We start from the raw sequence: 26122 nt of genomic DNA, 5'->3' as shown, positions 1-26122 counted from the left end.
ATCAACTGGAAGTTAACTAACTTCCAACGAGTATTCCACTGGAACCACAATTTCATGCCTGTACACATACCAAGCTAACTTTCTTCCCAGATCTTCACTGCTGCACTGGCACCAGAAAACAGAAGGGAATTCCACAGTTGTGACCAGGCAATGCTACAGGAAGAGCTGCTATACTGGCAAAGCTCCTAACCTGAACACTGAAAAAGTACTAATAAAAAAAGAATGAGAACATCTGCTGATTTGAGTTTCAGCAAGCTTCTTCCACAGAGAAGACAAAGCAGACAGGAATGGTGACAGCTCAGAAAGGAAATGCCTCAAACTGAGAGAGGGGTGGAAAAAAAAGTAGCCCAGTCAAAGGTAAATTTATTGCAAATTTCTGAGTTCCACTTGTTTTTAAATCAATAAAATCAAATTTGTTTTTAAAAGTATGAAATAGCTCCTTTATACTATATGGATTTCAGACTGCTATACTGAGAAATACATAATTATATTCACATACTGTGAAGAGTTCTAGCATAGCATATAGTATTTCATGGTAAAATAGGTAACAAGATAAAAACTGGTAAACTTGATTCTGTTTTAAAGCACAGAACTCAAGAATCTGAGTAATACACTTGCCCCCAAGGTACTTTAGACACTCTGTGCACTTTTTGCATAATCACAAAATAGGGATAATTTAAGTCCATTTCATTAGAGTCTGGCAAGATTTAATTTTTTTGTTCAGGATATCTGAACAGCAGGATCTGCACTGAAATGCAACAATTTCAATAGTTTTAATTTAAAATTGATTTCCAATTATTTAATATGCAAGTTTAGGGCTTTGGCACTCAGTGTAGTCTTTCACTAGGTCTAGCTTCCAATTCTGTATTCTAAAACTCAGATGTTAGAAGACAAAGAATTGCAGTAAAATCTTCAGTTCATCAGAGATCTCTATGCTCCTAGACTTCCAGTTTTGCTGGAAGTAGGTTGTCAGTGTAGGTTTATCAAGCTATTTCCAAAATCTGAAAGAGTTCTGTTGACAAAAATAAGACCATGTTTAAGCTCTGTTTTCACTTGTTACTCTGTTTTACTTGTGTCTACTGTTATAGAAATTTTAGTAATAAGAGCAAATGAAGTATTAGTAAGCTTATCATTAATACACAGGAGAACTCTTGTAGAAGGCATCTAATCACTTAGAGAGGCTAAGTGTGATGGAAAAGAATCTTAGATACGGTCATTAATAAATTCCTAGAAAAAAAAAATCCTAGCATATCTAATAATGCACTCCAAAATCAATATTAATACCATGGGAATTTTCTGTAATTATGAACACTTGTTAGGTATACTCCTCTACAGCTGTTCTACTATGAAATTAATTCCACATCTTCCACATTTAAAACAACCATGGAACAGAAAAACGCATTTAAGAAAATAATATTGAAATTGAAGAAATGTGGTAATTGACCAAATATGGTAATCGCAGAAAAAAGTGCTAACACATAATATGTATATAGTATTTTACAGAATTCTGTTCAGATTACCTGCTACTTAGATTCAAGTCATTTCTGATGCAGGAGTCAACTTCTATTTACAGTCAGTGCTACACTTATGCTTAGCACAGTTTTGGCTCAGCACCATCCTCCCCTGGGCTACATGAACGTGGGCAGTTCAGTCTGTGCTTGCCCAAAAGTGTTACATAGACTGTTCTGATGCAAATAAACTGCTAATTCTGCAGATGTGATGTTTTCTTTTCTGCTATATCCTCCCTTTTTGTAGGAAGAAAATTTGGAAGAAACATTTGGTGGATTAGACCTGCAATTCACAATAAGATATCAGAAAAGACATAAAGGTGTACACCTCACTCCTTGGCTGAAACTTTAGTTTCTTGGTAGGCTTTTAGTGATAGTAAGGAATACAGAAAAAAGGATATTAACTTCATGAGAAGAACACAGTGACAAGATGCCTTCCCTTGAGAGCAATCTTCTGTACAACAGGAAACAAAGAAACCTCTGCAGGAAAAGGCATCTAGCATATAAGTATTTTAAAAGCAACCAAAGTGTTCTGTGCAAGATTCATCTAATTTCCGATTCCTTTTTTTAGCTTATGATGAAACAAATGAAATGTGACATCTTACAACTTAAAACAACTGAGAGGGGAGAAAAGAAAAAAAAATCTATGCAAGAAGTAGGTCTTGGCAGTGCTCCTGAACTATAAAACCCCAAAGCTTGATTAATAATCTCTGATGATTAGAAGATTGCTCCATGGCAACAGCTCTGCTCACCAAATAAAATTTGACACAAATCTAAATTTTTTTTTTTTTTAATTTCTCTTGAACACAACTACTCTTTCCAGAAGCAGAATAGGAGATTGTCTTCTTACAGTCTGGGATTCAGCCTTCTTAAATACAGCATTTATAAAGAATGATAAATTCTTCTATCAATTTACTCAATATATTTACATCTCAGTTTTCAAAACTATCTAAAAACAGACTTCAGAGCAGAAATTACTGGAAAATTAATTTGCATTATTAAAGTTGTATTGTGCCCCCCTGGACTGAGTTTTGGGAAAAGATCTGAAATGAACTGAAGAATGAATAATACATTTCAACCAGATTGAAGCAATAGCAGAGTAGTTATTTATTTCAACTTTAAGAAGAATTTAACAGAATTTCAAGGAAAAGTTGCTTAATACTGGATCATTAAATGGAAAAAATATATCAAGATTTTTCAGGGGTATTGTAATTAACACTACTTCTCAGTGAATCCAGATTAACATCTCAGAGAATGGCTCTTAAACTCAAGAAAGAGATTATTTTCGTGAAAGTAATGTGAGGATCCATCGTTACTCCTTTAAGTATTTACCTGGCAAGTGTTCTAGAAATTAAGGCTAAAGCATTGTGGAAATCTAAGAAATTACCACAAAACTGAAAAAAAGATTATTCAGTGCTTTCTGTTTTAATATGATTATAGTTAACTACAAAAGCACACTGAAGATTAATCTCTATGGAAGGCAAAAGTATGAGACTTGCCTATCTACAAGTTCTATTGACCTCATAAAGAGAATAACCTGTTCCTAGCACTGGGTCCTTCACCTGCAATAATACAACAGCTCTGCCCTCAAAAGGAGCTTGCAAGATCAGGGCCTTAGGGCACAGACACACAAAGCAACTGAAGAAGCTAGTCGCTAAGCATTAGGTCATCTACAAAATCCATGTATGTGCTCTCTGCCTCCAGTAAAGACATAAAACCTCAAGTTATCTTAACCTTTGATAAAATGCAAGGACTATTTCATTAATTTAGCAATATTTTGGAAGCTTTTCTCTGTCTTCTAGTTGAATGAAAATGGACTCTGCTAAACTACATCTGCATTTACATCTCAGTTTGCTTCAATAAGCATGCATGTAGTTATCACAGATCTTCCAATAATGCTACAACAAATTCATATTTGAGCCCTTATTTTTTATATATGAGCCAGAATCTGCATATCACTACACAAGCAAAGAGTAATGTTAAATCTATTCAGTCTTTCAACAAGACTGTTAAGAAATAATACAAATAATAATTAAGATAAGAATAATGTGAATGAAGTATTTGTAATTTATTAAAGAGAATAATTATTAAAATATGATCTCCATTTCAGCATTTGTATTTTGTACTTTTATGTTTCAGACATTTTTGTAAAATGAAGCAAGACTGATTTAAGAGCAAGATAATGTAGTTAATTTCAGTTTTTTTAATATGTAATATTACATTTATTTTTCCTACACCATGGAGTACATTCCAATCCCTGTAATACCAACAACTTCTAAACCAAAAATTTTTCCATTCTTGTTAGGGTTCTGAAACCTATATACTTTGACAACATTCTTATGATTCAGAGGTGAATTTCATATGGCACATCCTAAAATTGGTCAAAGGTCTTCATGAGGTATAAACATTTGGAGAATACTATATTTCTAGCCAGTGAAATAATAAGGACCTCAATAGCTCCCTTATTTGTAAACATGTTTTTTTAAACAAAAAACAGACCATCTTTTTCTGAGAAGAACGATAAAATCTAAAATGGGAGGATACTTTCAGAGTTGCATACACTTAGAATGCATTTCACCACAAAGGTTATTTACAAATTAAAAGTCTTTTCCTGTCAAATCCTGAAAAATAACGTGGGCAAGGACACAAAAGCATTCCATAGCTTTATTAACGACAATGCTCACTGATCTGTGAATAACCTGAAAAAAAATGAAGATTATTGAGTTACTTTACCAATCTATCCATCCATCACTAGAGAACAGGTCTCAGAATGATGGATTATCTCACTTCCCTGATGTTTATCCCAAGAAAGAGTTTCTCCTTAGGGGGAAAAACAAACAACTGATCTTACAAACAATCATGCTAACTACGCTTGCCCATTTTGCATTCATCTGCCAGCAAACTGAAGAGATACATATCAAGTTTGTCTGTAAAAAGTCCAGCTATGTCAAAAGTTTTATTACCAGATTGAAATGCAAGTGAAAAAAATTAAGTAGAGAGCAGTATGACAACTACTCTTCCCATTTAGCATTTGAAAAAAGACTTGATAATACTGACAAGCTGTATTGTCAGTAATTTCAAAATATATTTTCAGGTCCAAAGAAATGAAGTCATTTTAAATGATGAGATCTATATAATTACACAAATGATACATTTTGAAATTCAGGACTTATCTCAGATACAGCTGTGATTCTTTCACACTTACATAAAACTAAAGACTTCCTAAGACTTAAGGCTAGTTGCTGACATCTCTGATAGCCACAAGCAATTAACAGCATTATTTGAATTTCTCATTAATACCTCAGAACATATAATTAACATACAGAAAAGTTATGCATATTGCTTACATGTAGAAAGACAGTACTCATTTACAGATTCAAATGAAAGAGATGCTGTGCCAAATTCTTTATTAATTCTAAATGCATATTACATTCTGGTTTTCTAAAGTCCAATCTTGATTTGGGAACACTGAAAGCTTCCCAGCGATTCTAACAGGGACATCCCTGGCAATGTTAAAGTAGCTAGGACAACCTTTGAACCTTCAACATTTATAACATACAATAGCTCAAATGTAAGGGTAAAAACTGATTATTTATTTTCGAAATATATACAGGAACCTTCCAAGTCAGTCATACAGTCTATCATAGACCAGCCTGGATTCTTAATCTTCTTGTAAATATAGGGATTGAAAGGGATGATACCTCTTAATCAGAACTTCCCTCCATCACAAAACTACCACTGTCACTGCCACAAAATAACTAATTTCAGTTAGAATCTGTAACTACAAAAAAGTTACACTGCCCACCAAATGCATATATGATGTACAAGTTCAAAGCCTATTTATACAAAATGTTAGTCATTAACTGACTGAAGATGAAAGTTGGTGAATCACTAATTACTATGGCAAAGCAGCAGAAGACATTCTTCTACCTCAGCATCAATTGCCACAACCACATCTGTCAACTCTTGGACGACTTCTAATAAGAAAATACAACAACAACAACAACAACAAAAAGACTAGATATACCACCCCTCAGAATCCTTATGAGAGGACAGATAATCTACAAAACAGTCTCTAACTCCCTCTAAAGCTTCAACTAGGAAAAAAACACACTACTACTCCGGAAAAAAAGATTGTCCACACTTGGATGGTCAGGAAGCAACAATGTAAGAATCTAGAAAAAAGAATCTAAAACCAAACTGAAGAGAAACTAGGCAGAGTCTTTCAAAAAATTCAGTGCTGAAAGAAGTCACAAAAAGTGACTGAGGCCACAACACACAACTGACTTCTCAGCTATCCTTCAGCCTACTCATTAAACAACACTGGTCATGGGCGAAGAGAATCAAAACTGACAATTTCTAGAAAGACTTCCTCTTGAGGAAAAATTGAAAATAAGATGCATATTTCACCGAGGTGAACAGTAGAAGTGAAATACTTGCAATATTTATAAGACAGCTCTTCCAAACACACCCCAAAAGATTCATAAAAAAGCAAATTGTTTTTTTCTGAAAAACTGGCGGGAAAGAAAGGAAATACAAGTTACAAAAGAGGAATTTTTTTAGAATGTATGAAAACTGTAAGAAAAGAATCATTTCATTAAATTAGACATCTATGACTTAGCTTAAATCTTATAGTTCATAAATGAGTTAATAACCAAATATTTGATCAACACCTATTTTAGACTTTTAAGTAAAATCTATTTTTTTTCCTAATTACAAAGGAAAAACAGAAAGTTGATAGTTTTAAATTTAACCGCCTATAGAGGAAAACATTTGGGGTATTTTCTTTTTTTCCTAAAACCAGAAAAATCAGAGATACACTGAACATTCTGAATGTTGCATCATTGCCTTATAGTCTAATAAAGACTAATTGTAATTTCTCTTTAGTGACATTTTTTCAAGAAAATGAAAGCTCTATTACTGATTTGCAACAAACGTTGGCTGCAAGCTGCAAAATGTGTGTTGACTTCCCTAGTCTCCTTGCACAGATTTGAGTGAATTTCTGGTATCTTACATTTACTATGCCGATGTAAAGGCTTGATGGGATTTTCCTTAGGAATGAGATGTATTTATTTATTTATTACTAAGCATAATACTACTACTTCATTAGAAAGGAAGACAATAGTTTCATATCAACAAGTTTGAAACAAAAGAGGCTATTACACAGGCCAGTAAAAGTTTTGCTGTATGTCAGCTTGGAAGAGCATGAGGTTTCCAGTGACCTTCGTTGTATCACGAATTCGATTTATGGAGATAGAAATCTCACATCTGTACCTCGACATATTGGGAGGTACATTACAGTGATATAAAAGTTTAATTTTCTCTCCTAAACCATACCTGTTTAAACCAATAAAGAACCAACACTGCTTTTACTCACTCAAGTGTCTTCAGCAGTTATAAAATGTTGTACTGTTTATGCAGAATTCATTTAGAATGCAAGGATGTGACTTACAAATGTCTTTGAATCATTCACATAAATATGCATGCATGCCATTTATAACAGTAGCCTTGATGAGAACACACAGTGTAACTGGCTGCAAGAAACGCTTAAGAGGTTTACATTAAAACAGAATACAGAACGGTGGTTAGAAATCACAGAACAGGTGACACCTTACTCTGATAACCTGGTGATAAAAACTGTAGGGTATGATGTATAGGTTGTGGCATTACCACTTTACTATACGGTCGGAACAGTATTCTTAGGATACCACTTAGTTTTAGTGAGACCCAAAGCAGACCATGTATAATAATTATAACTAATCTCAAAAAAAAAAAAAAAGTGATTGCCTACTAAATGGTTCACTTAAAGACATTCCAGATTTTATTTTTATTATAATGCTTTGTAATACAAACTTTTTAAAAGCATAATTACTTCTTGGTTTGACAGAGTAATTTGCTTCAACTATTAAAACACTCTCCTTATCCTACTTGCAAGATTTACAACTTAACAACAACAAAAAAACCACCTCTTAAATGCCGCAACCAATAGGCATAATCAGAAAGTTTAGTCAATCTGAAGAATTCTTGTGATCACAGAGAGATTTTCTGATAAGAATATTTACAAAACTTCTAGACACTGATATTGCTAACTCTTTAAACACAGCACTTTTATAGATCAGGAAATTGCCTGTGCTGGCTATAAAACAAAATAAAGCGAAAGTGCTTTCAACAATGCAAGAAAAACAAACTATATTAAGAAGAATCTACATCAGAGAAAATAATTAATATTCTAATTGTAATCATTAAAGTTAATTTAAAATTTTCATATATTTGAAACCCAAGAAGGTCTAATGAGACATATCGCAAAACCGGTGCTTCTATAATAGTTTTGATAATCTTTCGATTTATTAATCTGTTGGTTACGTGCAGCTCTCTAGTCCCACATGTAGTCCTATAAAAATCAAAAGATCTCCATAAAATCCATAAGCACAAATCCTGTCGCATGGCTGTGTCTAGAGTATTTACCTAAAAACAATTCTTCACAAATTGTCTAGCTGGGCCCAATTACATAATACCACATTTTTAAAAAATCTCCATATAAATATAATTTAAGATATAGACAAAAGGCTATTGACAAAAAATTAAGTTACCAAATAGCACTCCTATTCAATATAGTACAGAATAATGCCTAGTTGTCTAATGAAATAATGTACACATTAGGTAAACCATGTATATAAACACTGAAACGTTACATAGGAGAATTCCATGTGGTCCTCATTAAATGTTAATGCCAAATCAAAACCTTCCATGATGAGGCCAGCCACTGGTGCCAACCAGCTACTTTTTAGACACCCTCCGTGAACTATGATAATTATTCCAGAATGGTTTTATCAACATATATTTGCATCCATCCTATATACTGCCAAATAGGCCCAAGCTGCTAAGGCCATTCTTCTAGCAGTAGTGCAAGTGTTGTTATAGAGAAGAAAAATAGAACCATCAAACAGATAAGGCAGGAAGAGAATGTCCAACAGCACACTACAAACCAGAATCTCATAATAGCAGCACGCATGCAAAAAAAAAAAAAAATTGTCCATCAAAAAAGAACAAAGCAAGTAAGACTTTGCACTGATATTTCAAGGAATTATATTTGAATATATCATTCATAGACAACAAAATAGCCTCACAGTACAATACTACTTTTTTTTTTTTCTTTTCCTTTTTAATAGAGCTAATGTCTACTGCAGATCTACAGGTTACTACATTAAAAACCCACATAGAGCAGATGGAAAGACTGCTTGCCAGCAAAAGCAAAGATAAAAAAACCCTCAGCCTTTTAAAAGCTAGTTGAACAGCTGGAAACAACTGAAAATTAAAACTATCCACTCCCTGCACAAGTATTCTTGATGGTCCCCAAAACGACTAAAGTACAACTCCTTTGCAAGAACTGCAACCCCTGGCACACCTCTGGAGTTGCACTAAAGAATATATATCATGTCTACAGTTTAAGTAGAGGGATCGATATGGAGGTGGTTTTAACCTGGAATCAATGGTTTTCTTTGTTTTAATTACTTTCTAGGGCTCAAGTGGTGGAGTGTGCATGGGGTTGTTTAAGATGTTAGAACGTACAGCTGCGATCTCTACATGGCTCTGTGTAACAGCTTTAGGATGTCTTATATGCAATTGCTGTTCAAGTTGTACTGGAAGCTTGTGATCTATAGATACAGGTCTACAGAATGACGCCTAGAGAATAAGAATATGATTTTACATCAGTTGTCCAGTTTGGGCCAGTTTGTGATATAACAAAGGTGAAAGTGTTGCATTGTCTTTTTGTTTGTTTGCTTAATAATGAACCAATTTTAATGAACCAATCTTTTCTGAAAGAAGCAAATTTGTGCCACGTGTCCTTTTCACTGCCAGTCTGAATCTGTTCTGTATTCAAGTTTTTGCACCTGGATTTGAATCTGAAAAGTAAATATAAAAATTGCCACAAAAGCCATCAAGATTTGCCTATGGATGGTCAAAAAAGCTTTCTAACTCTAGATACACTTGCAACTGCTGCTGTTTGTATATGAGTCCACACAAGAATAAAATTGAATATGCATATTAAATTCACAGCATAACAAAACTACTTATTTTTATTTCAAACATGCATTTAGAAAGTTAAGAAGTTAGATATCAGATATCATTATTAATAACCTTCAACTTTCTTTGCTGAATTTTCCTTCATTCTAATCTTGCCAACTTGTATCTACAGCTGATAACATTGTTCCTCCTCTTACACCACCACAACATGCACCCAGTACTATAAATGAAGGGGTAACCATTAACACAAATTGTCAACATACATCTTCCTGTATCTGTAGGAAGATTTAAGAGGCAAATTATCTCAGCCTACCCAAATGTACAGTCATCCTTTTGGACAGCATCACTCCAAGTCTCATCTGTCAATATTAAGAAAGGATAGCCATTTATGAATTAAATTGTCTCTCATCCATTCCTAGTAATTATTCAGATGGGCAGCCATCACAACAGCTAGCCATTAGAAGTTTTATTTGGAACACAGTGAAAATTGTGTCCAAGTACTCAACTAGCATAATTTACAATATTTCTGCTTCTCTGAATGAAATACTATTCAAAATCCTTCAAATCAGTTGCCTGATCTCAACAGCTGAATTGCACCATTGTTCTATAAAATATTTCTTTTTCTCCTAGGAAAGTGCAAATTTTGGGGGGGAATTTCATAGCCAATGAAAATACAAAACAAAAAACTAACATGCAACTGCCAGCAGGAATTGCTCTATTAGCATTAGGTTACCAAGGATTTCCTTTTTTTGAAGATATACATTAGAAAAGTCAAGCTTACCTGCAGAAACATTGCGGAATCTCTCCTTGACCATATAAAGGAAACAAAAATGGCGTATTGCCATAGCGGCCAAGGCACTGAAGAAATTTTTTGGTTGCCTGGAGACCTTCAAGGGTGCTGCAATCAGTCTCTGATACCATTGCAATAGAGTGAAGAATGAAGTGTTGCAAGCTGGGTGTTAATTTCCGTGTTCTTAAGAATTGAGCAAATGTACTACTCTCATAATCTGAGAAAAAAAAAGCAAATTCAGGTAAATGATATAGCTTAACATTTGTACTTTCTCAGCTGCTTCAACTTGAAGAAATACTTTTGTATTTAAAAAAAATCAAAAGCGATCACAGAAGAAACTACTCAGATCTTCAACATACGTATCATTGAAAATTGGTATTCTATTTAATGAAAGCTAAAAAATTCACTCTCAAAGTGTATTTTTTCAGAAGACAGAAATATCATCGCATTAAAATATTTTGGAATAACACAAATCCAGTATATGTGAACTCCATATGAGACTTGAATAGGCTATCTAGTTTTACAGAGTAGCTGAGCACCATCTAAATATGGCTTCATCTATTAAGTTAGACTTGACCCACATCCATTTCTCAATCATTTAACAATTTTTGTTTAAGATTTAACTTTCTACCAAAGTATATGGAGTAACAGCCATACGGCAGACAAAAATTCTTTGGTTTTAACGTGCCTTAGGATGGTAGAGCCGATTCCTGAAAATTTCATAAATATTCATCCATTCAGCATAATATCCATTCAAAAAGTGCACTGTTGAATCCATAGCTATGTGGTTAGAGCATATATTTATGTACAGATAAGCCATTCACAGAGTGTTTTAATCCAAAGATGAGAAGGGCAATATATATTTCAAATATTTCAAATTGCTGACTTCCCAACAAACAGGTATAGATGAGACAAAAGAAGACAAGGATGAAGAAGTATATTTCCTCTTTAAATTAAAATTACTACTGATGCACTTTGAAATTTACAGAAAAACAGCAGTCTTTCAGGTGACATTTAATGCAAGTGTTGCATGTTACTGTTACATCTCTGAAATACTACAGTAAGTTTAATTATCTTAACATACCTTGAATTTTCTTTTTCAGGAAAAGATTATTTTAAGCAATAATGTATTTCATACCATTTAGAAATCTATTCTTAAGCTTATTTCAGTCACATGAAAATTCAAGAGTAATTCAGAAGCACTTCCCTCCAATGCTGTGACTAGCATTATCAGGCCATATACTCTGGTTGAGATTCAACCACTGTTTTATTACAAATGTACTTCATTACCTTTGTACAGCCATGCAGCAAGTCATAAAATATACTACATTTTCTTTTATTGTATTGTCTTTCTAAAAAAAGTCTCAAATTTTTCTCATTCTAGACTTCTTATATAACTCCAATTTTTAGAGAAAAAGCTTTAAAAAAAATTCACTATCATAAACTCTCCCTGTTAAAAGTCTGTCCTCCCTAATGAATGCAATGATTTCACCAGGTGCAATTCTAAAACTCTGAAGTCTTTAATTTAGACTAACCTGACTCAAATATTCCCAATTACTTCCTCGGCTACTTTAAAAATGTAGGAACAAAATCTGTTTAACTATCTCTGGACATAAAATAAATCTGAAGTCATTTAGGTAGATGAATCAATGAATTGATTTAAAATTGATGTGGTGTCTCCTTTTTTACTTAATAAATTTTCTAAATACCACCTATATTCTTGCTCTGAGCACCTCGATTTCCTCCATCAGCAGTAAACCTCAAAATTGCCTGTAATCTATAAACCAGTCCAGTTTAATGAGTTTTTCCCCTTCAGGATTTCCTAGAGTTCATCACAGACTCTTCTTCCTAATCTTATCAGATCACTATATTGACCAATTCCATCTTGCATATGTTTGAAATCATTTTCTCCGTCATTTCTGCATAATCTAAGGGTCATAATCTAAGGGTCATATAATACCAAGGCAGCTCTAAGCTCAAGTGACCAGACCCATATCAGTAACTAAGAATTGCTTCTTTTGAAGACTAGCTTCTTTTGAAAGCCTTGCCTAGCCAAGCTACTGTCATCCACAAAAGCACTGAAACGCTTCAGTCTGAAACCTATAGTAATGGTTTAAGTATTCTTCTGTTCTCATTATTTCCTTTTGACAGATTTTATAATTTTTTGCCTTAGTTTACTTTTAGAGTCCAAGCACTCAGAACATCACTCCATTTTTTGTACCCTTAGGTTCATAAACCCAAAGCAGAGAGCAGGTTTCCATCACCTTCTTTCCATTAGCCAATTTTCCTCTTTGACTTGATGCTCGCTATTCTTTGCATAATGTGGCTCCAACCTATTCAGATTTTCTATCCTCTAAATAACTCAATAATTGATAAAGGCATTTGGCACTTGTCCTCTGCAATTAAGAGGCATTTTTAACTTCACAATTAAATTGCATTTACTTTCAGAGTTAAAAATTCCATGTTCAGCATTTCTAATTTTGTGGCAACATATTGTGAAATAAGATTTATGTATTATCCAAAAAAAGATAAAGAAAATCAGGTGCATCACACCCTATTACAAAATCCCTAAGGGGAAAAAAACCCTAAAAATGATAAAAACTTTTTGCAGCCCTGCTATAATATATAATTTTACTGTTAAAGAAAAATGTAAATAATTAATGATATTATGGGAACTAGAAGCACAAGTGCTTAAGCAGAAGAATTTAATATTGACGTGAAAGGTCAGGAAAAGGTCAAAGCATACTCTGAAAATTAATACATAAAAATAAATAGGGTGAAAACATAGGAGAGCTATCAAAATTGTGCATAATGGAATGAACTCGAAATAAGAAGGTGTATAATACTCAATGAAACACTACCTTGGTATTCATCAGGGTGTTGTTCATATTCCAAACAAAATGTCAAAAATTTCATTAGCAATCTCTTTTCCACCATAGTGAGCTGTCTGCTGTTGAAGACATCTGCTCTAGAACAAGGTACCTAAAAAAAATTTTTTTTTTTTTAAATAACCTTAGGTGCTTTATATAGCCTGTGTGAGAAAGGCATTAAATAAGACTATAGTTGATTACCTAACAAACATCTAAAGTTCCTATTTTTCATTAGAACTGTAGTTATTTTCTTATATATTTCTCTTATTTTCTATTATAACTAAAATAGTAATTATTTTGCATAATAAAAATATTCTAAAATCTTTTTCTCCCCTTTCCTTTTTTGATTATTTCCCCTCAGTTTCAATTGCATCATTAAGTGGGCCAAATATCTCCTGTTGCCATTATCAGACCAATGACTTCTCTCTTAAGGAGAGGAAAAAAGACAAATCAAATCTATCCAAGGGATTTGAAAACCTAAAACTTGTGCACCTTTAAGATTCGACTGCTGAGTCTATCATAGTCTAAATATCTGACAAGAGATAAACATTTAATGATAATGATTTATCTGATTAAAAAGAAATCAGCTAGAATAATGTGCAATACTCAAATTTAACATCTATGTTAAAAAAAAAAAATCTATCTCATTCCAAAAATGAAAATAAACCAAAATTTTGAGTAAATATACCAGTTTACTGTTACAAAACTCTCATAAAAAACAATTTCAAATTTTTTGACTTTGAAAGGATCAGATTAAACACATACAATACATTCTTCTACAATACCTGTTCTACTTTTCCTTCCCGAAAGGCAAGAATTCGTGTGGCATTTTTAAACTCTGCATATCTGCTAACATTAGACTTAATCAGAAGGTCAATTAACAGACCTCGGGAGAAAAGCAGCTGCACAACAAACAAAAATAACATGGTGAGCAAAGAGAAAAAAGCACTTACATTGGAAGAAAACAGTAACTCCAACAGTATTCCTTTGTAAGATATTTTCTACAACTATTTACAGGTACACACAGTGAAGTAAAATCTGAGCAAAATAATATCAAGACATATCATGTTCAAAATAAAATTAACTGAAGTAACCACAGAGACAGAGGGAGACCAGAAAGCAGTCCACGGGAGAGAAGGTTTCAGCCCACCGTTGATCTTATTTTATTAGTTTGGGAGTCATACCTTGAGAGAGAGTCATCTTGGATTCAGCCACATAGTGAAAAGGAGAGAGCATAAGCTTGCTTCTTTACCACTACATGGGCTACAGCGTGCCAAAATGTACCGCAGACAATCTGGTGTCTTTCAATTCAAATACTTTGTATTGCTTTTGCTTTCTAAAAGTAGCAACACTTCTATTAAAGTAATTTGGGATCTCAAAGATTTCGGAGGACAATGCGACATTGTTCTAGGCCACTTTTCCCTTTCTATTCTCTTCAAAGTTTATCACTGGACAGTGTTATTCACATTTAAAGACTGTGCATACCAATTTACATGGGTATATTTAACATTGTCTCCTCAAAACATTTTGCAAAATCAGCAGCCGAAGTTCACAGCCAAAGCTGCTAAAAATCCCCAAACACAAAATTCCTTCTCTCTTTTCTTATTCACCATTTTCACCATGAAGACCCCTATATTCAAATTCATATCTCATGTTTTGCATACTTTGAAACAAGCTGTGTTAAAATCAGCTTTGGATTAATTGCTCTTTTATCTGCCAATGTATGTGTCTGGATTTTTAAAGTTGCACCAGCTTTCAAACTTTTGAAACATCTACTTAAATTTTGCCTGGTCCCCCTCCCCTGTCTGTGTAAATCCTCACTAGTTGTTTCTTTCATAACCAGAAATGATGATGTCACATTTTCTAAATATAAATTCCTTAAACTACCCCAGTTAGTCTTTTGTCAGCGGTATGCAGGTTTAGTCATATTTTGTTATGCTACTTTATAAGCTGTCTACCTTCACCCTTTCTACAAGCTAAAGAATTTACTACGAAATAAAGGAAGGACAGAAATGTAGCTATTAACACAAGACATATGTCCAAATTTAAAAGCAAAGATCCATCGGAGAAACTTGTGGTTTCTGCAAGTCTTGTTATCCTGAGTAACAGAATTTGCATGGTCGCAGAGGAGATGTGAAATCCTGGCCACTATTTCAAAATTGCAAGTTCTGTAAAGTATGCCACTAGTAGGAAATTAATGCTTAATTTTCAAGATAAAGGTCGACTGGAACACTGACTAGGACACTATGGGAAAGTCCATAAGAGTCCTAGTGCCAGAGAGAAACCAATGAGAATTACTAGTCCTGTTTTGATGCCTTCTCCTCTGTCCAATTTTCCGGAATTCATTGTAATTATCATTGTGTAACAAAATTTGAGACAGTGGCACAGAAAATGCATACTATGCAAAACAGTACTATCTACTATACCACTATAAACTGACTATTGGTTTCATGGTATCATTCTGATGGTGCATAAGAGAGGTATCTACATTTGGAACACACAGTAAAAAACACAATATAATGTATTTCGTAATGCCTATACAAAGACTTCAATAAACTACTCAAGAAAAGTTATTTTCCATTTTTCAGAAGTTTGAAAAATTTTTGCATAAAGACAATGAAAAATTAAGCATTGAACTTTGGGGAAAAACCCTTTTTGTTGCACAGTATATAGTCTGAAGCACAGAAATTAAATAAAAAAAATCCATTTAACTTGAATTTTCAGGGACATGCACATATACCGCTAAGTAGCTAAAATATAGGTTTTAAATCTTAAACTGTATGATAAATACATGTTCTCCTCTAACTAAAAAGCACACAAGAGTAGCAATTCAACACAATAATAAAAATACGTTATTTTACTCAACTTTTATGTTATGGACTAACTGTAGGTTGTTGGTTTTTTTTCAATACAATTTATTGCAATTCAGCTTTTCAGTCACCTGAGAACTAAAAATGGCACATTATATGTTAATAGAGTGACAGTATCACAGGAAAGTCTATCTAAAAAGGTAAGTACGTCCAACAAGAAAATTACTTTTCATCTTAATAACATCAAAGATCTGCATTTAGTTTCCTTGTTTAAGTATATATATTTTTAAATTTTAAAATGACGTCATTAAAAAAGTATTTAAAAGTTATTATTTCAGCTCTCAATTTCAGGAAATTTACTTTTATGGATATACTTCTGAGCTATGCTTTACAGTCTCTTTGGTTAAAAACAAAGATTAAAGAGCACATATGAAACAGCTCTTGATTGTTTTAATAGTACTATTGATTGCTCACTTCCCGAGAGAATAAATTTTTTGCCTTAGAGGTACCATTTCAGTCCTCTAAACACTAAGATTTAAAAAATTCTCAGCATTTAAAACAAAGTAAATGTACTTGTATGAAAAGTCATTAAGTTCCTACCTTGGAAACTAAATCAATATTAAACCTTCTGCCTTCTCTAACAATTTGGGAATACGTAATTTTCTTTGGTTCTTGGGCAGAAGTTTCTGAGGGTGCAGCTTCTGTTTTTCCCAGTTCCAAAGTGGACTCGCCTAAAGCCGAATTATGCGAACTTCCACTCTCAGAGGTTATTTCTGTATCATTCCCTTCTGTCGCACTTGCTGGGTCACTGCCTGCAGCCTTTCCTGGTTCCCAGCTCTCGGCCCCTGGCAAGGCGCTTTCCATAGGTGTGCACTCTTTCTCTGATTCCTGAGCAGCCCCCTCAGCACCAGCAGCTCCAAAAACAGGCAGCTTTGACAAAGCACCAGCTTCCTCAACATCTTCAGCTGAATCCTGACTGATTAAAAACATAAGGGGAAGAAGGGGGAGCAGGGAGGAAAAAGAAAAAAGGACTTTAAAATTGTCTTTAAAACTTGTTTAAAGTTTTGAGCCAGTGTCAGCAACAGAAACATCGGAAGCTTTTCTGTGAAAAATCACTAAAATGTCTTTACCCTGGTCAAATCGGGTGTCACCAACTAAAGAACTCTGGATTTCTGACTGTAAAACTAGAATTCAAGTGAAGTATTGGGGGGGGGGGGGAGGGAGGAATGAAAAAACCTTTGTGTTCTTGTTTTACATAGAATCAAAAAATAGATTCAGTTTAATATCAAAAACAAAACTCTCATGGTGATACACATTGCACAGCTATATAAACTATGAAATACAATATTTAAAAAAGAAACATTAATGCAATTCAATTGTTTTTTTCCTATGGATAAAAGCCTTTAAAATTGAAGTACAAAAAGACATTTAAGTTATAAGCCAAGATTTTTTGAAACCAAACTTGCTGAAGAAAACAGAATTGCTTTGTATGACTGAGACTACTTTGCATCTATTATAACAAGTCTTCAAGAGAAGCATGGAACTTTGAACTGAAGTTTAAGTTAATTTTAAGTTAAAAAGATTACTTTTCAGACTCTGATCTTACAAATCTGAGTAGCTGTTCAAGTAATAGCCAGAAAGAACAGTTTACTTGCATAACTTTTTTTATTTTTTAATAAGGTACTAGAGTTCATAAGTTTAACCAAGCCCTGACCAATTACCAACTGAATACATGCATCATGTTAAAGTATTTTCACCTTTACTAACTGTTTATAAACTTAGATTTACTGCAAGTGTGGTAAATCTGTGCATAGTTCTGATTAATTCCTAACATGCTTATGATGAAGGCAGCCAGTCAAAAGGAGGGACATTATCACACATAAGTATTCTATACAGTCCATTTCCTTTTCATAATGACACAATTCTTTAAAATTCCTCTTAAAAAGCAGACCTCCATTTTTAATCTCATCTACTCTTTATCTTGAACTTCAATGACATCTACCTTAGAAACTAGTACTTTTGAACTTAGAAGTTTAGTTTAGACTACCAGCTGAGATGAATCAAATCAATGTCATAAGTGAAAGGAGTTCAGCAATAATTTCACACTATCTTTTTATCTTTACACCACAAGCCATTAATGCACTGAATAAACAATTTAATCTCAGCTGAAAACTAATGAACCATGATTTTAAAGGTGACCTGCAAATGTACAGTATTGAATTTCAGTAACTGTCAAGACGGTTAAAATTCACTGAACAGCAAGGAATTATTCAGCAGTTATAAAAAATGGTCCTTCACATATCTGCAGCCGTAGAGATGGAAGCGGGGGTAGGAATTTCTGTCCAAGCTAGAAAAGGGAAGAAAAATTCTGCCTCCTTTAAAAGTTGTTCCTTGCTTATCTCATTGTGACCTCAGGGAACCTGCATGGACTAAGGAAGTGAGTTTGGTACAAGCCGTTCAGCCTGGGCACAACCATCGGGAAGCGCTCATGAGTGGGGTGAAACGCTGCCCTGGGAAGCACAGAACTGCTCCAAGGAAGCATGAATGAAAGAAGCCTGTTTCTGTACATTCATTTATGTCTCTTTGCTTTATACTGCAAACATTAAATACGTGTAAAATATCAAAGACAAAGATAAGTACTATGTCAAATGTTTCTAAAAAATTAATCTCTGCTAAAAATACAACTGACTCCATTCAATTTTTTTTTGGGGGGGGGGTGAGGGGGAGTGAGTTTGTTTTAGGAATTTGGAACACTGTGCAAACAGACCTAAAAAAGCTATTGTCATTAATGTAATCACTAAAAATCAAGCTTTTATTTCAGCCTGTCTAAAGATTTATAAAACACAACACAAACTCCGGGCAAGTTTTTCCTCCTACCTTCTCCCAACCTGATTGCATAGATCAAGCTCATTTTAAACATTTTTTTTTAATCAAAGTAAAATTTGGATTTGCAATACATTTTTGTCTTTTTTCTGTATCACTTTGAAACACAGTATAACAGAAATGTTATATTTACATGTTTTAAAACTAAATTCAATTCCCACTTAATGAATACATAAATCTGTATGATTCACAGCTCTACACACTTTATAATGAAAGCCTAAAAAACATATATAATCTAAATTCATGACATCTTTCCTATAGGAACAAATATCCCTGAATAATGTAACAACAGTCTATAAAAATTACTCAAATTGAACTTTTGTGCAGACAATTCTTCTCCTAATTCAGAAAAAAATAATACATCTGCAGACAAATTGTTGTGTAAATTTAGAATATTATCTTCCACCATTCATCAATTAATGATACTAACAAAGGAATATCTTAAAATGAATGTGTCTTACTAATGCCTTGAAACAGCAACCCCTTCAGATAGGTCAAATGAAAAATTGCCAACCAGCTGGTTAATTTATTCAGCACAGGTGTTCACTATTTATTTTTCAGCCATTTGCCTTTTTTCAATACAGCTTGTTGTAGACACAGTATTCTTTTCTTTTGATGGATGCACTTTGTTCTAAGGCCATTCATTTCAGATTTGCACCATGTATATTATACTGCTACCCAGCTGTTTATTCTTTCAAAATAAATGTTTAATGGTTACTTCATAGGAGTTATAAAAGTTAAGCAAAAACAACAGAATCTAGCCAGAATGTGTAAATTGTCAGAAACACAATAATTGACTCTCTCAGAAAGTTTCAAGTCAATTTGGCAAACTTTTTCTTTGCTAGTTTTATTAGTCTTGCAGTTCTTCCTTGTGATTTTTTTTTCTCCCGTGACAAATAGAAGACAGCATTATACTGCCAGACAAAGTTAAAAATAGCGTCAGAGCAAAACCAAAGATTCAGATAGAATGCTCACTTCCAAAAACCTGTGACCCCTTAGTGCTGGGGGCTCTTTCAAGCCAGCCATGAAGCAGTATCACCTCTTCAGTAAGAGTCTTCCTAGGAATATTATATGCAAAGTTAAGAGACTATGAAACTTTTAATCTAATTTAATATTGGTTCTGAACAATATTCATTATCACAATGATATTACAATATTATATTGACATTGTTTTAAAACAAACATAACATTTTCTCTGCAGTATGGTCAAGCAGCCATTACTATGCAACACTCAACTTTTGAATATTCTGACTGTGACCTTCAGATTACATTTATCTACTTCTTACATTCTATTATTTTACTATTTGTGATGTTCACAAAAAGAAATAAATGTTTCCATATGAATATCTGTCCATGTTTCATTCAGCTACCTATGGTATTACCTAGGAGACTCAAGGTTAAACTTTAAACTATAATCCCAAAGAACCTTTCAGGAATTCAGAATAATACCCAGTTCAGTGCAAAACCCATAAGATACGAAAATAATAAACAGAGAGAAATAATTTAGTTTTCAACTGAGGTCCACACAATTTCCATTCATTATTATTATGCTTACATACTATTTGAGATTACTGCTTACCAAGGTTACTTTTAGATGTTGCTTGATACCAGTATTTTAGATAATGACACTGAAAAGCTTAGTTCTTGTACAGCTTATACATAACAAAGTATCATACTTCCATTTAACAATAGAAACCAAAAATGGAATTTCTCTTAACTTCTGCTAATGCAAACATTATGAATACCTAACTAAAATATGCTTAGTCACATATTTAATTCTAAGATAGTATATTACTCTTGACCCACTTCTGCAGCAATTTTCCCAAAAAATAAATGTGTGCATTTCAAACTAAGCATACATCTTTTGCATTTTGTACATAAAGTAAGAGCTGAGTCACCTTACTTCAAATGCAAAAAGAAGGTGACAGCCCAAGAAGGTTAATTGTTACATTATCAGGAACTGTCGGCCATGCCAATTCATTCTAAAATACCATGGGAAAGCACTGTTTAATGAATAAATTGAATACACTGAATACAAAAATAACAAAGGGGAAGTAGTGTTTTATTGTTGTAGTGTAGTTAAGTGTTTTATAATTACAGTACTACTGTCCATTTTTGTTCTTATTCTTGCATACATATTTCATTTTACATGTACAAAAAGGGGAGGTTTACTTACGAGATTAGGAAAATTGAAAATATGGTAGTACATAACTAATCGGAACCTCCAAATATGACACTTCTGCTTTTGACTCAGAAGCAAATAAACTGCCAGCTCACAAAATTGCTGAACAAATGTTCGAATGTTGCAACCTGATAAGGCAGGGTAGGAAAAATCTTCCTATACAGTTACCTTCAATGAAGTACAAGTGATTTCAACAAAAGAACAAGGGCTTTTACTGCAGAATTTTATAATTCTTAGTTCTTTTTCAAGACCAAAATGAAGCATGTCAGGGTGCTGGCAGAGAAATGCTTAGAGCCAAGAGCACAATATAATTATTTATCTGTGACATATAAAATTATTTGTATATTTCCATATTTATACTTACTTGCTAAAACAGAAATCCTCTACATATTGAATAGTTTTATCTGTCTTGTTCAGAGAAATAACTTCTTCATTCTCAAGAATCAGTTTTCTCCAGTCTTCACATTCATCACTGACATCAGTTTTCTGCTTAAAAGAACAATTATAAAATTGCAAATTTGTACTGCACTAGCTGTTCTTAGACTATAAATCTCTATATTTCCAAATGATTTGTCTTTTAACAGTTTTAATGTTTTTTCTATTACGACTTTTGGAGTTGAGAGTAAAATAATTAGGGCTGGTCACTTCACTGTAGCATGCCAACATTTGCACTACATTACTAGCTCTATTAATTTGAAAATGCAGCAGTAAATGAAATGCAAGTTTTAGTAGAAATTTAAATATAATACAGTAAAATTCAGGTTTGTCACAGCCAGGCTAGTTCCCAATTTTGAGTCAAAACTCTTTGAATGGAGACCATATCATGAAATAGTGTGATCTGAGTATTATATAAGTCTGTCTACATAAGTATCTCTAAATCATAATGAATTTTCAGAGGGGGGAAAAAAAAAGAATTCTTGCTGCAGGCTCAAGTAGCATGATCTTTTTCGAGAAGGCCAACTCCAAATGGTCCTCTGTTCATTTACATATTGGAGCTGCCAATAATGTTTCATGTGCTCCAAGACTTAATAATTATCAAAAGGTTTTGTGTCTAAGGAAAGATGGAATATACAGAAAGTTTAAGAACCAATGGGAATTTTTGCATTTGGACATGCACAGGTTTTTTTTTAACATAAGATGAGTATTTCTTCTATTCTCTGTACACTATCAAAAATGGTAGGGATGTGTAAGCTAACTTGCCTTTTCACAAGGAAACCTTAGTTGGTCACTATAATCATTTCCCTGAAAAACTTGCTTTATAACAAGCATAGCAGAATTGCCACGTTCATCTGCCTTACAGCAAAAATGCAAGAAAAGCATCAGGGAAGAAAGCAAATATGGTCTCCACAAAAACAGAAGTTGAAGATGACAAATGCTACTGAAGATACATTCTGTCCTGATAAAATCTAAGCAGAGAACAAAGAATATGCATATTAACAGCATAAGAAACACTGATGATATCTATTTGGTGACTGCATTTTTACATAATGTCTACACAGGAAAAAATACCTTCTAGCAGAGCTTACACAGTACCTAGAGCACAAAGTGCAATTCTGTATTCTTTGATACAAAGAAATGAAGAAGTGAAAACAGAACAAAAGTTACACTTCCAAAGAAACCGTGCAAAGTGTTATGAACTTTGAAAACACAGTGCAACAGCTCAAAGCTGTTGACAGCTCACTGTCTCCCAAGCACAATGAAAGCGATCTGTTTAACATCATGAAGCAAATAGAAAGGAGTGAAAGAAAATACTGCACACCAAATTCCAAAAATTTTAGGCCAAATTAATAGAATTCCATACTAAAATTATCATTTATATTCTGATAAAAAGCAGGTAATTGTGGGATTGAGATTTATCTAGTACTTATGTGACATGTATTCATACTCAGATTCCACAGAATTTAAACATTTCAGTACCTCAAAATACTAGAAATGTTAAATTCAAAGTTGACTTTACTGTAAATGCTTGTCATTTACATCATCCTTCAGAATGATAACAGCAGAGGTCCTAATAACTAGCAGAGTGAAAAAGAAACTATTGAATGTTGGAATCTGAATATTAAAAAGCTGTGGAATTAACCAGCTTCTAAGTTAAATGCAGCAAAAGCCACTACCAGTGCTTTAACTGAAGTAACATTACCACTTTGGATGGATGATCTAATCCCTTCAGACAGACTCTTCTTTTTCATTGCTATAGAAAGCTTTAATGTAGGATGTATTTCCTCTTACAATTCTCTCTCAGGACCACATAATAAATTTTTATTCTAATTAGAGTATTTCAGTATCAGAACTACTTACTGAAAAGTATATGGCTACTTAAGTAGACTTAAACTGAATTTAGACTATGTATTTTTACACTTGAATTGCACTGGCAACATCTCAACAATGATATGCCAGGAAAGTTTTAAGCTGGTTTATGGAACAAGACAGGTAAGATATCAGAAGCTACTCCCTAAAACACTGGCCATACAGAAGTTTGAACTTTGTAGGCTGACAGATTACTCTGGTAAATAAATACAAAAAAGGCAACCAGATGTTCTGGGATAGGTAAGTACGGTTCTCCACAGCAGGATACAAAACAGAAGTAGAAAGAAAAGGTACAGAGAGCTTTTACTGTTTTCTCAAAATCTCTTCTGGCTATTTGCTAAGTTTAACCTGGCTGGAAAGAAACTTCTAACTATAAGCAAAGAAAACTGTCTCCTGTTTGACTGTTTCAGTATTCAATAATTGAATTGTATATACTCTTTGCAAGCAAACAGGACTGAATTAAAAGGGAGATCCAATTTCATCAATTTCTCTTATCAAAAATAAATAAGACTGCTTGAGTCAAAAGGTAGCCAGCAGAAAGCCAGAAATTAAACAGAGCATTTAAAAGTGGCAGACACTCAGAACATTTTCTGACATAGATCAGCTCTACTGATTATGCCAGAAGGTAACCCCACGTAATAAGTAGGTATGAGAGATGAACTGAAGAAGTTTCAATTTGTTTGAACCAACAGGCTCCTAGTACTCCCATAAGTAATACCAGCAATATAGCATTTAGTCACACCTATCTGCTAACGTACTCCAAATGCTTGCTGTCCTAAATAAGTATCCTCTTCAAAAGATTTCTAGTGGACTGTCATGAGTTAAACAAACTTTGGTCATGGAAATATACACTATCAACATTAACCTTTTTGTCTTGGTTACAAGACACATTTCACTCGGAGGATCCAATAACTAACTTTTTGACAGTTAAGAGAGACTCAGTTGAAAGCATACAATAAAAAAAAGAGACAAACATCAGAGATAATGTGAAAATCAAAGAAAATAACGAAAAAGGAAATGGAAAAGACCAGATTACCATTTAAAGAAGGTGCTAGGAAAGGAAGCAAAACAATGGTATACTTGCTTCTACATACATGCAAGAACCCCAAAAGACAGACAGAAGGTATAGAGAACAGAAAGAATAGGGAAAACAGGAAAACATTTATGTCACTGTGTTAATCCATGCTTTTTTCCCCCATGTTGAGTATCACATGCAATTCATGCAATTCTGTCTCCTGCAGCTCTGAGGGAGAACTGGAATCACCTCTGGAACTGGAGAGGTTTCAGAGAAGGGCAACAAGGATGATCAAAGCTATGGAACAGCTTTCAAAAAAGGAATGATTGGGTGGGTACCATTTGTTTGCCCAGTTTTTACTCTTCCCTCTGCCTATGACCAGTATGGGAGACAAAACTCTGAGATAGATGGATGAGTCTCAACCAGTAAAACTGTTAAGTAAAAACCTATTTGATCTGTCAAATTACCAAAAGAGAAAAAAGCATTGTGACAATCTCTCTTGCAATAAATTATGCATACAACCAGTATCAACTGGATTTTTATTTTTTAAAATTATGTATTTTCCTTACAGACTGCACAAGGAACTGTCATTCCCTTCTTAGATGTCTAATAGAGAACTACCATGTATCCAAAGCAGATGTAGTTGGCACTCTCATCTCTGTTGGAAAATTTTTTGTAAAACTTCATGTGTTACGCCTAACCAGTATACTGAAAAGCTCTCTACTTCTAAACTAACAGGAGTAATATTAGGTGGAAATGTTATTAGGATTATTTGAGGCATAACTAATTGTACCAATGAAATGTTTTGAGAACTTCAGAGGAAACAAACTATTAAAGTATAAAATGAAATTAATAATTGTAGCCAAATGAGAACAAAACGCTTAAAAATACATATCATAAATCTCAATATGTCAAAAGCCCTTTTAAAAATTATATCAAATATAGGGCTATCTGGTCTCATTTAGTCATCAAACAGATAGTTTTCAAGAACGCAAAATATAACAGACATACAGCAGTTCCACTCTAGTCTCAGTATTTATCCAACAGATGGTTCCCAAGGAATACTAAGTAGCCTCTCTTTCTCTTTTGTTTTTCAACATAGCCTTTCATGTTAAAGAATGTTAAAAGAAGTAATTTGGGAAATTTTTACCTGGTTTTCTTTAATCCAGGACAATAATCCTGAAAAGCTAAAGCTGGCCCAGTTTCCGCCATAGTAATTTTTCCTGCAAAGAAAACACAACAATGAAACTTAATGGACAAAAAACTTAAAACATAGCTTTCTCAGATTAAAAAAAAAAAAAAAAAAAGCAACAAGGTTGCATTCAAACATTTTCCATGACAGATTTTACATGTGCAGAACATGCAAGTTGGAATAACGTATTTTGAAAATGTTAATCAGATGTAAAATTCCCATTTTCATTCACAGTACGGTGATGAGATTTTGGTCATTTCTGACCAAATGAGCTATAGTCTGTCCATTATATCTGTAGACTAGTTATCCAGACAGTAAAATGAATAACGCTGAGAGAAAGCGTACTGGATGGATATATACTACTTCTTGGCCAAGACTGACTCTACACCTCTGTAACTGAAATATGTACAGAAGGTATGTTTTTTTTGTCTGTATCACACTACAGTGTTTCAGGTCCCGGCATGACCTAACAGTTTTGTCACATTAACATGGCTATACTGCTTCTGACTGAGGCTGATACAAAAAAATGAAATAATTACA

General features: G+C 33.6%; 1 protein-coding gene across 3 annotated transcripts in view; it reads right to left on the bottom strand.

Annotated features, from left to right (window-relative positions):
- Positions 1-26122, bottom strand: part of CHM (CHM Rab escort protein) — a 78839-nt gene that overhangs the window by 32333 nt on the left and 20384 nt on the right. For 2 of the 3 annotated variants that reach the window (XM_067304144.1, XM_067304146.1), the window contains exons 3-8: positions 25541-25613; positions 21433-21557; positions 16604-16979; positions 13979-14095; positions 13185-13305; positions 10315-10540 (exon numbers count right to left, since the gene is read on the bottom strand). In XM_067304144.1, the coding sequence (XP_067160245.1) occupies positions 10315-10540; positions 13185-13305; positions 13979-14095; positions 16604-16979; positions 21433-21557; positions 25541-25613 (1038 nt within the window). The remainder of the gene's footprint in view (positions 1-10314; positions 10541-13184; positions 13306-13978; positions 14096-16603; positions 16980-21432; positions 21558-25540; positions 25614-26122) is intronic. The other variant, XM_067304145.1, reaches the window with a different exon arrangement.

The sequence above is a fragment of the Apteryx mantelli genome, chromosome 13 (assembly GCF_036417845.1).
Source record: "Apteryx mantelli isolate bAptMan1 chromosome 13, bAptMan1.hap1, whole genome shotgun sequence".
Classification (NCBI taxonomy): Eukaryota; Metazoa; Chordata; class Aves; order Apterygiformes; family Apterygidae; genus Apteryx; species Apteryx mantelli.
Note: the sequence above shows the minus strand (reverse complement) of the source record. Positions and strands in the feature narration are given on the sequence as shown.